Source organism: Babylonia areolata, chromosome 13, assembly GCF_041734735.1.
Source record: "Babylonia areolata isolate BAREFJ2019XMU chromosome 13, ASM4173473v1, whole genome shotgun sequence".
Classification (NCBI taxonomy): domain Eukaryota; kingdom Metazoa; phylum Mollusca; class Gastropoda; order Neogastropoda; family Buccinidae; genus Babylonia; species Babylonia areolata.
In genome coordinates, this window is record NC_134888.1 from 11,330,388 (window position 1) to 11,345,346 (window position 14,959).

A 14,959-nucleotide genomic window follows, 5' to 3' on the forward strand; every position below is an offset into this window, starting at 1 on the left:
TTTTGTTTATTTATTTATTTATTTTTTTTATCACAACAGATTTCTCTGTGTGAAATTCGGGCTGCTGTCCCCAGGGAGAGCATGTCGCTACACTACAGCGCCACCCATTTTTTTGTATTTTTTCCTGCATGCAGTTTTATTTGTTTTTCCTATCGAAGTGGATTTTTTTACAGAATTTTGCCAGGAACAACCCTTTTGTTGCTGTGGGTTCTTTTACGTGCGTTAAGTGCATGATGCACACGGGACCTCGGTTTATCGTCTCATCCAAATGACTAGCGTCCAGACCACCACTCAAGGTCTGGTGGAGGGGGAGAAAATATTGGCGGCTGAGCCGTGATTCGAACCAGCACTCTCAGATTCTCTCGCTTCCTAGGCGGACACATTACCTCTAGGCCATCACTCCACATTTTATGTAATAACTTCCCAGACTCATGCTCTGTTCACTGGTATGTGAGACAAAGCTAGTGAATCAGCTGTTTCTTATATGGAAATGCGATACTTGCCAAACCAGTGCATTGACGACACTGCGATTTGGCGCCAAAACTGTCGTCAAGTAAGTCACACACATGCGCCACTATACGTCACCATCGGCTTCCCGTGATGCCTCGGTACCCTTGTCCTCAGGCATACCGCGGCAGTGAAGGATGAGGACATGTCGGGCCTCAACGAACCCTAACAGCTCCTCCAATGCGCTCATCTGCCAGTGCCAGGTTTGTGATGGCAGAGAGTGGTCCAGGCCCACCTCCCCAAAAGCTTTCACTCGGGGGGACCGAACCAACTCCCGCAGCTGATCTGGCACTATGCTCTGCCCGCGTCGAGGTGGTGCTGCACAATGCCGGGGATGGAGCCCGACAGCAACCTCCATTGCAGCTGGGAAGGCCTCTAACTCCTGTGATGTGAGGTAAGTTCTGGGATCACAGAAGGAGGCACAAGATCCAACTAGCTGGACCTCTTTCCCAGCCGAGACAAACGTGGCGTTCAGCACTGCAGTCAGGCTAGAGCCAGCCGCAAGCTGCATTTTGCCAATGACACTGTCCAGATGGAAGTGTGTGTTGAAGGCCCGGGGTCTGGCGTCGTCTCTCCCCTCCAGTTGAGCCGTCGGGTCAGCATAACGTGTACGCCGTGTACAACCTGGAGGCCATTAGGAGAGCAGCTTTCCAGTGGAGGAGGGCCGATGCCGAGGTCAGCGGATGTAGGCTGCACACCTCAGGGGTAGGCTACCCAAAAAGTGTGCAAGGCGGTGATTGCGGCCCGCTGACTCTGTGATGCTATTACCAGCATCCATCAGCCGGCCCTGCCACCCCATGAACTGCGCTAGTTCAGGGAGAGTCATTCCCCAGTTAAATGACAGCCACATCACAACCTGTGCTAAAGCATCCTTCTCAACTCCAGGACTAAAGGCAGAGTCGGGTCAAGATGTTCTCTGAAGACACTGGGCTTATGCTGCTCCATCGCATGGTTTTTGAGGCTACTAACCTCCACCTCACAGCCTGGAACCCAGCAACCGGTCCCATATTCCATGGTTGCCACTGGAGATGAAGCTTGGCCTTGAGCTACTACATGCAGACCTGACGCCATGGTGGAGACTGGCGACTGGAAGTTTCCAGACTAGGTGTTGGTGTCTGGGGCCCGTGCTGCAGTCTCTTGACACCCTCATGGCATCTCTGCCAGTGTCTCCTGCGGCTTTTTGAGGTCCCCTGTACTGATGGTATTACAGGGGCCTCAGGTGGTGTGTTCTTCTGTGCCTGGAGCCAAAACACTAGCGTCGGCCAACTGTAACCGTCCGATGCGTGCGCCCATGCTCCCAAGTCATGAGACCCAGGGGCAGGGCGAGTCGGCACCCCTGTTTGGGGGCGGCCAGTCCCAGCTGACTCCTCACAGAACCCAGAGGACCCTTGCCTTGCCCTCTTTCTTTGACTGCGTGTCCTTCCCCTCCGACGTTTAATTTCCTTTTTCTTGGTATGGGGGACATGAACGCCAGAGCTCTCGGCTCCAGATGCTGTGATGGAAGACATGAGCAGAGCTTTTGGGGACAGCAGCGGGCCAGCAGCCGATAGTGGGGGTACAGCAGAAAGCTCACAAATGGTTTCTGGGAGCCGGGGATCTGGCTGTTTAGTCACAGATCCCGACGGCTGGTGGGTATCGTCTCCTGACGAGTTGGGGGACATCAAAACACTGGAATCCAGCATTTTGACGTCAGCCTCCATTGGACTCTCCGAGAGCTCCCCAGAACCTTCAGCTGCCTCTGTTTCCACCCCATAACCTGGTGCTAGCCATGGCTGAGTATCCAGCTGAATGTCACGCCATGCTCTGTCTGGGTCATACAGCTTGGCCGGCTTCCTGTGGTGTTGCTTGGGCAGTGGGGCAATATGCTGCTCAATCCAATCTGGGGAATGAAGTTTGAGATCATGCATAGTTTTGGCCGCCCTGTCCAGCCACTTATTAAGTTCAGCAGACTCAGACGAGCTTTGTGACTTTACCTCGCTCACCTTTTACAAGAGTGTCTCTAGCCTCTCCTCGTTTTTCTTGGAGGTGTCCAGCCAGAGGTCTCTGACGAAGTTCTCGGCAGACTTGGGGAGGTCCCCCTTGGTTGAGGGTTGCTGAGACTTCTTGCTGGCATCTTCCATCATGTACCTGGAACAGACAGAGATATCAGTGCCTTGGGCGCACACAAGACTCACACTTGTATTTATCAATGTCAAGTGTGTTTGTCGCTGTGATGTTAACACAGGACCCATGGTACCATTCTTGGCAGTAATCACACTGGATCATAAATCTGCCTTCCCAGGGTCTCCTGCACAAACAATAGGCCTGATTACTGTCATCCATCTGTTCCAGTGGGTCATCTGCTCTCCGCTGGTGCTGTGTAATCCATACTGGCGTCTTCCTGTCTCTGCAAGGAGCCATACGATCATGGTCAGTAACAAAGACAGCATTACGCAGCTTAACCCTGTACAGGTATGCTGATAGCTTCTTTACTATCACCCCAGGTCCTTTCCATGGAGAGCAGAGTTTCCTGCACTTACCCTTTGGGACTGCCGTGTCTAACAGGTAAACGTCTCCTTCAGTGTATGGTCTCAAGAGAATCTTAAGATCATAATTCCGCTTCATGACTTTCTGGGACATGCTCAGTGTTTGCCTGGCGACAGCATGGGCTTGTTGCAGGGTTTTGACCAGCTCTGACACATACTCGTCCTGGTCTTCATAGGTCTGCCCTGGCACAGGAAACATCAGCTGTCCTGGTATGTTGACTTCTCGGCCCAGCATCATTTTATTGGGGGTTAGGCCCGTCGATCTGCTCACCGACGCCCTCATGGCTCCCACAATCTGCTGGAGGTGTTCATCCCATTTGTTCTGGGACTTCCCGATGAAACACTGGATGGCATCCAAGAGTCTCCTGTTGTAGCGCTCTACCTGTCCATTGGAAGAAGGTCGATATGGTGTTGTTCATGCCTTATGGATTTGTAGTGCATGGCAGAGCGCTTCAAACAGTTTGCTCTTGAAGATCCGGCCCTGGTCCAAGAAATGGGCAGCCAAAACTGGAAAAGAATATGTCAATAGCGGTCTTCGAGTCACTTCCGCCTTCTGAGAGGGTAGGGGAACACATTCAACCCACTTAGTGAATTGATCGACCATCATCAGGCAGTACTCATTCCCTCTGGGTGTTCTAGGGAGTGGTCCGATGAAGTCAATGTGTACCCTCTCCATTGGTGCGCCTGCATGGTACTCAGTCAGGGGAACTCTGCCATACCGTTTGTTCTTCTTGTGGCTGTAAATGTCGCATGACAAGACATAATTCTCAACATCTCGGGACAGATGCACCCAGAAGAATTTCTCTTTTATTTTGGCTTTGGTTCTAGCTACTTCCTGATGAGCGGCGGAAGGTAGGTCATGGTGATACTGAATCACCTTCTCTTGGAGTCCCTTGGGTACCACCAACTCCAGGTCTGCTGAGTCTGTACACTGATGGAACAGCACTTCATTTTGCAGTTGAAACATCTTGTTCACCCAATAGTATTTGGCCTCAGGTGATGCCAAGAAGAGTTTCCCTTCTTCCAGAGGTGGTTTTCCCCTCAGGTGATACAGTATGGGTGTCAAATCCAAGATGGCTACCGCCGTCGTCGGGTCAGTCGTCCGGTATTGGCGGGAAGTCGTGGCTGGGTATCTTCTCAGAGCTTGCGTGGTGTAAGATGCTTTCTCCTCAAAGGTCAAGTGCACACAGCACAGGTTTGCCGATGCTGCAGGGTGACCAAAACACCAGTGAGTTGTTTGCAGCACCCCTCTTCCGATAGCAAGAGTAACTGCCCCTTGGTGCTGAATTTCTGGCGTCTGCTAACCGTGTTTCACAAGTCTCTTCCATTCCATTTTATCCAAGTGTCACATGAGCTTTAAATGTTGTGCTGCTATGGTTTGTTAGAGCATGTTGTCTGGCCCAGCAACACTGTCTTCAACTTAGCTCCTGATCCAAAGACATATCATAGGAGCACAAGGTGGATTGTTTCCTGAGGGTCTCACTTTTAACGCTGCACATAGTTGCATGATGGACTCACCTGCTGATCCACTCCATCCTGGTAGGAACATCACAACTTTGTCCAGAGCTGCTTATTTCTTTAGGCAAGCCTGGCTTACAGCTGTCCCCCATATCTGAAGGTCATGTCACTTTCCACCACCTGTGTGCCAATGGGTTAGGATGGTATCCCACTACCAAACTGGTAGTCTGGTCCCAGTGAAAAGTAACTGTATCCAGTGTTATGCTTGTGAGAGAGACAGACAGACAGATAAGAGAGAGAGAGAGTGTTTGAGAGATTCGGATTTGGATGATTTATTCATATAGGCCATTGCCCCTCATAAAGGGGTATACAACATTATTAAACATGCAAGTGCACAGGCGAAACAATCATCAAAGGAATTATGATATCATAATTGATCTTAACTTAAATGCCTTATGTAAGTAAATGGACAAATTCTTTACAGTGCTTTCTTTATTAGATGCCATCAACAGACTTAGCCTAAACTGATTTGGAAACTTAAAATACTTTAGTGGAATATACTGTTCTCTTAATTTACTTAATGCAGTACAACATAAAATAAAGTGCAACTCATCTTCAACACCACTTCTACACAGAGGGCAATTCAACTCAACCACAGTATGCTTTCTATAACGATAATAATGTTGAGCAATTTCTGAAATACCTAATCTAAATCTTGCCATTATGAATTTTAAATGTTTGTCTAAGCTAATTTGCAAGTACATTTTCACTTCATGAGTAGTACAGAATGTTTTGTACATTTCAAACCGGTCGATGTCTTCCATATGAGTTCCATTCCTGCCACCTGCAAACAATCAATCTTTCTTCAAATTCAGTGAGAAACTGTTTAATTTCCTGGACACCTTGATTCATCCATACATATCCAAAACCATATTGGTATAATTTACATTGAATATTTGATGCCCAATTTGAGTGTTTGAGAGAGAGAGAGAGAGAACAGCAGAATCAGAGCTTTGTAGTTGAAGAGTGTTCTTTTATCTGGCATGGGTCCATTAATGAATGTGACACAAAAACTGCACTGCTGAGACAGAAATGTTTCTGAACATGGAATCCAGGAGCATTGGACCTCATTGGTCTCCATAACAGTGCAAAGGGAAGAGAAGCTAGAGGGTTTATGCACAAAGACCCACCCTTGAACAGTGGTGATAATTCAGTTTATTGCTCCATCACATGATATGAGGATAGTATAGAAATGATTGTCACGGAGCACACCTGAAGGAGGTTCTGGTTTATTCCTAGCTCATCGCCTGATTATGAGGATAGTGTAGAAATGATTGTCACAGAGTACGCCCGAAGAAGATGCTGGGACACAGATGAACACTTGTGAATGGTAGCATACCCAGCTTTAACAAGGTGGTTCTTTTTTTTCCCTTTTTTTTAGAATCTTTGTAACCATATGTGATGCAGCACATAAAAACCCCGCTAAAGCTGCAGCCAGCTATTCTTAGCTTTGCACAAAAGCGCATCATAAGAGTCAAAATAATGAAAATCAAGATTTTTACGCATTTCATATCTTTGAAGTGTTATCTTTGCTGTTGTTAAGTATTTTAGCATAAAACTGCCTGTAACTGCAGTATTTTTAATTCTTTTAGGTACATGCACTGTTGGTACTGCAGCACACATTTGTCACTTAAATTGCAATGTTCAGTGCATTTGACTCAAGGTTTTTCTGAAATTACATCAGTCAATGATGTGGCAGTACACTTAATGGCTGTAGTTAGTAAAGGTTATTTTGATCTGGGATCTAAAGCTGAAGTTCAAAAGATTCATCAGCATTGCAGGAAAAAACTTTTGTTAAAAAATGCAACGTTTGTCTCCCATTTGAATATTCACTGTCACTGTTGACTCTGCTCTCTTGTGGTATGACGTCACTCCTCCACTTGCCGTTCTTGACTTCATTCAAGTACAGAGACAAAATATGAATTTTTCCCATTCTTTTTTTTTTTTTATAGAAATTTATTGTTACTTAATTCTGTATCTTTTGACACCAATACATGTTCCAGATAATTATTGTTCTAAAGTTACAAGCAGGCAAATGTATGTTTTTGTCATGAGCCAATTTCTCCATTTGTTCTTTTCGGGCACACCAACTTTGAAAAAATATGGGGAAAAAAGATAGATAGATCAATTCTGTTTTTTGTAATTTAATCTGTGATTTTTACACTTTCTGAAAGTACATTGGGGGGAAGATCATAACCAACCTCAGGTTTGCAGATGACATTGACAGCTCGTGCAGGTGGAGAAGAAGAACGTGCCACCGTAGTAAAAAAGCTTGATGAGGCCTCAGCAAAATATGGGATGAAGGCAAGTGCTGAGAAGACCAGGCTGATGTCCTGTAGCAACACCACCATCACAGTGGACATAAAGGTTCACGGACAGAAACTTGAGACTGTCCAACATTTCAGACATCTGGGTGCCATAATCAGTGACCAGGGTTCCAAACCAGAAATTCTTTCAAGAGCTGCTCAAACAGCTGTGGCATTGGCAAGACTGAAGCCCATATGGAAAGACAGCAGAATCGCCATCAGTCACAAGATCAGACTCATGCTTGCATTGGTACTTTCCATATTTTTGTATGCTTGTGAGACATGGACTCACACGGCAGAACTGCATAAGAAAATCTAAGTTTGGAAATTGAGATGCTATCGAAAGATCTTGGGCATCTCATATCTGGAACACATCACCAACGAGCAATGTTGTCAGACTATCACTCACCATATAGGGCCACATGACAACCTACGGACCATGGCGAAGAAATGGAAACGAAATGGTATGGTCATACCACAAGATCAAACAGCCTAGCCAAAGTCATCCTCCAAGGAATGGTTGAGGGGAAGTGAAGAAGAGGCAGATAAAGGAAAAAATGGTCTGACATTATTGAAGAATGGACAGGGCTAACATTTGCTGAGATACAATCACTCACACATGATCTCCAAAATGTAGAAAGCGAGTGCACGAGTCAACATTGTGGTACCACGACGGTTCTCCACAGAGCTAAGAGACCAAGTCATGGCAAGGCAAGAAGTATATAAATGTCAAAAATGATAAATTCCGACTTTCCAGTTTTAGTGTGTTGCTTATATTTGTTTATTTTCTGCTGTGGGGTGCAAGTTAAAAAATATTATGTTTAAAATGCTGTTTACACTCAGTATTTTCATTTCATTTATTTGGAATTTTCTTCTTTTCAGGAAAGAAATATTTATAACAAGATATTTGGAGGATTTCTGATGAGACAAGCTTTCGAATTAGCATGGGCCAATGCTGCACTTTACTGGTAAGTAGAACTTGCGGTGAAATTTACTGAATTGTAAGCTGTACAATGTTTGAACCAGTCACATCTGAAGAATAAAAAGGATAGTATTTATTGAAAAAGGGTTTGAAATCTTTAACTGTCAGTGAACCCCTCAACACAAGCAAAAAACAACTTTTAAGACTGACATATTGCATGTTTGACATGTTGCATGTGTCGGAGACTTTCTCTTCAGCCGGAAGCTGGGCTTGTAGGTAGGTCCCAAGAGGATGAAGTGGCCTGTCTCTTGCATTGGTTGCAGACAGACACTGCACTGTACTTCCCTGTGGTAGCTGTTTTAATTAATGGAACAGAGTCCTCCATCTGTTTGTCAGAGTCAGAAAACATAATTCCTTTTTTAGCTCATGTGTGTAAATTAAGTAAGTCTGTATAACAACCTTGTCCCCAAGAATAAGAGACTTCCAGTTTCTGAATGGACCAGTGTAGCTTTGGCTACATTTTGCTTGAATTTGTGCCTTTGCTTAAAGAACATTGTTCTGAGTAGGTTCCTTAACAAAAAATAAGACATACCCAGAAGATCATAAGGTGCTGTCACACTAAATCAAAAGCCATAATTTTTTTTTCATTGGCAAAGAAGTCTTCCATTAATTTTGCAGGTTCAGCACATAGCTGTTCAAATTCCTAGATGTCATGGATTGGAAACAAGAAATTTTACCTTGCTTATGGGTGCAAGCATATGTATATTAATAGTCTATTGTAGATTGATACAGAAAGGAGTATGAAAGGTATATAATTATCAGGAAATTAAAGTTTTCTTTAAAAAAAAAAATAAAAAAAATAAAGAAAAGGGGATGGACAGAACAAAACAAACATTGGAAGAACAAATACATGCGAGCAGACACAGTTGTGTTTAACACATATCACTCACCTTTTCCACACACTTTGCCAGGTATGCTTTGACGATGACTGGCATGCGCTTTAACAAATATGTAGTATTATGTCAGCTTGCTGCAGTGATAGTGTATACATTGATTTGATGATTTGATCAATTATCAGTTGTTGAGTGGTGAAAATTGTGATTGGAAAGGTATAACTTACTCAGTGCCAGAGAAATATGTATCAGTGTATGTATTTATAGGGATGCAAACTTGTAATGGTGCATGTGTGTCTGTGTGTGTATATGTATGCATATGTATGTGTATCACTATGTATAAGTGTCTACATATATGTATGAAGATGTGTGTGTTTATGTGTATGTGTGCAGTCTTTTATTTTGTACAAGTTGCTTGGTCTGTTTAACCAATATCAATTACATACTATGTACTCAGAAATCACAATACATGTGATACAGGTGTGCACAGTTATTAAAAAACAAAACAAACAAAAACAAACCCAGAAAGAGACACACAGAGAGACAGAGAAAGAAAAAGGCATGACTTCCACCCCCATCATCTCTTTTCCCAGCTGTTCCCCCCACATCCTATTCAACATCACCCCCTCCTCCCCCACCATGTTGATCTCTCATGAGGTTTGTGCAAGTTAATGCTGGAATTGCTTGAACAAAATAAATGATGTGCACCATATTATACTCCTGAATTATGAAATTTTGATGTTGTTTTTGTAATGATTATTACAATATGCTATTATGGTTGATGATAATATGATTTGTGTTCATTGCTCTACCCTTAATGCATCAGTTTCAGTTTCAGTAGCTCAAGGAGGCGTCACTGCGTTCGGACAAATCCATATATGCTACACCACATCTGCCAAGCAGATGCCTGACCAGCAGCGTAACCCAACTCGCTTAGTCAGGCCTTGAGATCAGAATATGGTTGGTGTGTGTCATTGATATCACCTGTTAGTACATCTTTACCTTTGTTTATGATATTTGCCTTTGGAAGTAGTGGATTTCTGTTTACACTGTCAAAATTCTGTTGCGCAGTTGGGAATGGCATGTACAATGATGCTAAGTCGCTAATGTCCATTAGTGATTTTCCTGACCACCACTCCACCCCCTCCATGCTCCCTTCTCCCCCTTTTTCAAATGTGCACATAGGCACATCGGCATGCATACTTGAGGAAAAGGAGAGAGAGAGAAAAGAGAGACACAGAGAGAAAGAGAGACACTTTATGACACTTTTTTTCCAAAATGTTTTTATTCAGACAAAGGTTTACAGATAAAAGTATATTATACACTGGGAGGTTACAACAGTAATTGTTCTGAACATCAATCGTTCCACATCAAGATTAATAAGGGTGTAAATATTCATTCAAACATTGATATTATGTCCAGTTATAATGAAATTGTAGTAACAGCAGAATTTGCAATATCCGTTCACACGTTGATTCCGTTGGTTTTACTGTGCCCAGTTTACATCAAAATGATATAGGCAGAACAGCAATTATTCGTTCACACATTGATTCCATGTTATATTACAATACTTGGCTAAAATCCAAGCATAGTCAGAAAAATGGGTATTCTTTCACTCATGAAATTTAATGCTTAGTTTACAGTAACATATCAGTGATTATTCATTCACACCTTGATTCTGTATGATGCAGATCTTAATCTTGTACGATGTGTATGTATGGTGTCCATTTCTGCACAAATTTGTTATATTGCATAGATGTTTTGAAAACGTACTTGTCAATTTCATATGCCTTTTTTAAGATCTTTCATGAATATTTGTAATGTTGGTTTTACTTTATTAATTCTACAGTTGTGTATTTAAAGTGTGGCTGTCAATAAAATTAAAACATGTGAGAAGCAACCATCAGTTTTTGGTTTTTTTGTCGTATACAAATAGTACCAACACGTGGTGTTGAGAAGTCTGTCACAATTTGGACATTTTTCTTTTATGTATCATACAAACTCTGTTCAAAATAACTGTACTGGATTACATTTCCATAGATAATGCAGGACTGTGTCTTTTTCATTAAAAAAATATATATATATTATTTGCTAACACTCCAATATTCATCAGCATAGAATTTATCACAAGGACATGATTATTCATTTTAAATTGGAATTATTTTGATTCTGTTTCTTGGATATTTCTTGTATTTAAAAAAAAGTTCTTCCATTCGAGTTGATTTTCAAAACAATGTTTACACAACCAAACTCGAATGGATTTTCAAAACAATGTTTACACAACCAAAGTATTCCATGTATGGAACTGGGTTATTTATTATATCTAGAAATTCATGAAAAAAAAAAATTTTTAATCTTCCATTTTCTTTAACAAGTTTTTTTTTTTTTTACATAAAAGATATAATTTCTAACCCATTCTTTGAAGTACAAAACTTGTCCATCAATCTTGAATTTTTTTTTTTTTTTTTTTTAAATGGTTCCATCAAAATATCTTGTTCATCATGTACATCCATAGTGTTGAAAAATTATGAATAACTGCGAAATACATCTTTCCAAAAATGGTTTATTATCATCCTCCAACTTTCATTGCTATCATACTACAGAAATTTATATAAAGAAAAAGATGTAAAAAATATAAATGTAACAAAGTACACATTTGGTGGTAAGGGGCTTTAATTTAATTTTATTTATTTATTTATTTTATTTTATTTTATTTGGATAAAGGAATTTAACATTAAAAGAAATATAGTTTTGATCAATTTTGTTGTGGATCTTGATCCTGTTGTATCAATATCCTGCCAAGGATAAGAGCTCCCCCTGCCCTTTGGTCATCCTCTTCCGCCTTCACAGCCGTTGGGAAAGGTTTCCTCCCCCAGGATTTCAAGGATGCTGCTATTGTCCACATTTACAAACGGAAGGGAGACAAAACATCCTGCGACAACCACTGTGGAATCTCTCTCCTCTGCATCACCAGCAAGATCTTCGCCCGCATCATACTGAACAGACTGGTTGACCATGTCTCCAACACAGTCATCCCTGAAGCACAGCGCGGCTTCCGCTCAGGCAGGGGAACACGTGACATGGTGTTTGCTGTACGCCAGATGCAAGAGAAGTGCCGTGAGCAGAACAAGGAGCTCCACATGGTCTTTGTAGACCTGACTAAGGCCTTTGACACGGTGAACCGCCATAGTTTGTGGAAGATCCTCTTAAAGTTCGGCTGCCCAGAGAGCCTAATCCAGCTGATTGTGTCTTTCCACGATGGCATGCAAGCGAGAGTACAGGAAAATACTTTCTTCTTCTTCTTTTCGGTCGCACTTGTCACAGAGTCAGGCTGGCCTGCGAGACAAATGTCGTCGTGGCTTCCAGGTCTTGTCTGCAGCCGTAGAGCTTGGTGCGTAGTGGGGTCGCTTCTGGCCACACGGTGTCTCTCAGTCCCTGGTGGAGGGGACAAGTCTGCAGAACATGTTCTGGTGTTTGGTCTTCAAGGCCACAGGGACAGGTCGGTGATGGTGCCAGCTTCAGCTTCTTGAACATGTGCGCGTTGAGGCGGCAGTGTCCTGTGCGTAGGTGCATAATTGCTACCTGCTGCCAGCGTTCAAGCTCGTGATATGCATCCCTTGTGGCTTGTGGTCGCAGTGCTGCCTTCACAAGGGTCTTCTTTTCAGCGAAGCTAACACTGTTGTTTGGTTGTCTTTCTTTCGCTCCGAGTTTGGCGAGCTGGTCCGCAATTTCGTTGCCTGGAATTCCGCAGTGGGCTGGAACCCATTGCAGGACTGCTCGTCGTTGCTGGGCAACTTCTTGTAGTTTCTCCTTAAGACGAGGAAGTTTATCTCTTGCAAGGGCTTCCAGGACAGACAACGCATCTGTCAGAAAGACAACTTGTGGGCATTCGCTCTCCGAGTCGTGAACCATTGAAGCGGCCTGCCTGAGCGCCTGAACCTCAGCTGCGTAGTTTGAACTGTACTTTCCTGTGGGTATCCTTGCTGTGGATGTGTGGTGCTCAGGAGACTTCATGTACACTCCTGCTCCTCCGTCAGCAACAGCGTTGGTTGCAGAGCCATCTGTGTACACGTGAATCCAGGATTCTTCAGGGTACCTTTCAGCAATCATGGCTTGTGTCAGAGTGTGTTTGGCCGTGTCATCCTGAGAATCTCCTGGAGCGACCTGAGGGACTGATGTTGAGATATGAAAACTTGTGGAGTCTTCATTCCATGGCTGCGGCAGGTCGTTGGGACTCAGTGGAAGCGTCGATGGAGGCACACCATCCCAGTGCGCCCTGGCAAGTCTCTTGCTTTCATGGATAAAGCTACTGCGCTTGAGGCGGTTCTTTGTCAGTCCGTTCATCCTCTTCTTCATCGGATGATCAGGCAGGCACTGGAACTTTTCTGCTTGGACCATGATTTTGGCGTCTCTCCTTTGTGCAAGGGGTTGTATGGCAGTAACCTCCTCCATGGCCTTGATTGGTGTGGATCGCATGGATCCGGTGATGATCCGTAGGGCTTGATTTTGGACCCTATCCAGAGACTGCTGGTGGGTCTTCGCTGCAGTAGACCAGGCTGTTGAGCCGTACTCAAGGTGGGGCCTGGCGGTTCCCTGGTAGACGCGCTTGAGTATCGTTTCGTTTGCTCCCCAGCTGGTTCCGGCTAGCTTTCGCATGATGGCCAACTTGCGTCTGGCTTTTGCTTCAGCACGTTTGATGTGTGGCTTCCAGGTTTGTCTCTTGTCGAAGGTGACACCAAGATAGGTAGCCTCCTCGTCACTTCTCAGGGGTGTGTCGTCCAGTTTGATGGTTCCTGGTTTTTGTTTTGGTGACAGTGTGAAGAGTGTTGTAGAGGACTTTTCTTTGTTGATGGCTACACACCACTCCTCTGCCCATGCTGCTAAGCGGTCTGCTGCTAGCTGCATTCTGTAGGTGGCGGTAGTGGCATGTTCCTCCTTACACCACATCACTAGGTCATCAGCGTAGAGTGCAGCATGGATACCTTTGGGAAGTGTTTCAATGAGGTCATTGATGAAGATCAAGAAGAGGGAAGGGGAGAGGACTCCTCCCTGTGGAACTCCGTGTCGCAGCAGTACTTTCTTGCCTTTGTGTCCGTCAACTGTGACCCTTGCCCTGCGGTTGTGGAGATAGGATCTGATCCAGCGCAGCATGTTCCCTGCGACCCCACATCTCTGCAGCTTCACGAGGAGGCCGTCAGTCCAGACTTTATCAAAGGCCTTTTGCAGATCAATCCAGGCAGCAAGAACTACCTTCTGCTCCTGGAACGCATCTTCTATTTCTTGTGCGAGGTAGGTAGCTTGGTCCTCTGTGCTGTGAAACTGACGAAAGCCTGCCTGTTCAGAAACCAGGATGTTTTCAGTCTCAGGAAAATACTAACATGTCGGATCAGTTCCCTGTGATAAATGGAGTGAAGCAGGGCTGTGTCTTGGCACCCACACTGTTCTCTGTTCTCTTCTCTGCCATGCTGATTGACGCCTTCCAAGACTGACCGGGGCATCTACATTCAGTTTCGCACAGATGGCAAACTTTTCAACTTGCGGCGACTCCATGCCAGGTCCAGGGTGTTTGAGGCACTAATGAGAGAGTTCCTCGTCGCTGATGACTGTGCGCTTGCTGCACACACCCATGAGGACATGCAGTTCATTATGGACAGGTTTTCAACCTCCTGCAGGCGCTTTGGACTCACCATCAGCCTCAGCAAGACCGAGTCCATGTACCAGCTGACTAGTTCACAGAACACCAGTGCCTCCCCCCTCCTGCAATCAAGATCAGTGACACAGAGATCAAGTCAGTCGACAAGTTTTGCTACCTGGGCAGCACCCTATGCAGCAACGGAACCCTTGATGCAGAAGTGACGCTGCGCATTGCCAAGGGCAGCTCCACCTTTGGCAGACTCAACAAAAGGCTGTGGAACAACGAAGGCATCAGGCTCAGCACCAAGATGAAAACCTACAGAGCTGTTGTGCTGACCACCTTGTTGTTCTGCTGTGAAACATGGATGACGTATCGCCGTCACATTCAACAACTTGAGCAGTTTCACCAGAGATGCCTACGAAAGATCCTCGGCATAAAGTGGCAAGACAGGGTCTCCAACCTCCAGGTCCTAGAGAGGAGCGGCCTGCCCAGCATCGAAAGCCTGCTGATCAAGTGCCAGCTACGCTGGACAGGACATATTGTTGGCATGACAGACAGCAGGATCCCAAAGATGCTTTTGTATGGCCAGCTGAAGGAAGGCCACCGTGATCTTGGAAGACCCTGCAAGTGCTCAAGGACACCTTGAAGACAAA

General features: G+C 44.5%; 1 protein-coding gene across 1 annotated transcript in view; it reads left to right on the plus strand.

Annotated features, from left to right (window-relative positions):
- The first annotated feature begins 707 nt into the window (after positions 1-707).
- The window catches only part of LOC143289053 (acyl-coenzyme A thioesterase 10, mitochondrial-like), a 48,732-nt gene continuing 34,480 nt past the window's right edge, over positions 708-14,959 (plus strand). Inside the window, exons 1-2 of the mRNA XM_076597864.1 lie at positions 708-901; positions 7,739-7,824. Of these exons, the coding sequence (XP_076453979.1) occupies positions 7,778-7,824 (47 nt within the window). The 5' untranslated portion in view covers positions 708-901; positions 7,739-7,777. The remainder of the gene's footprint in view (positions 902-7,738; positions 7,825-14,959) is intronic.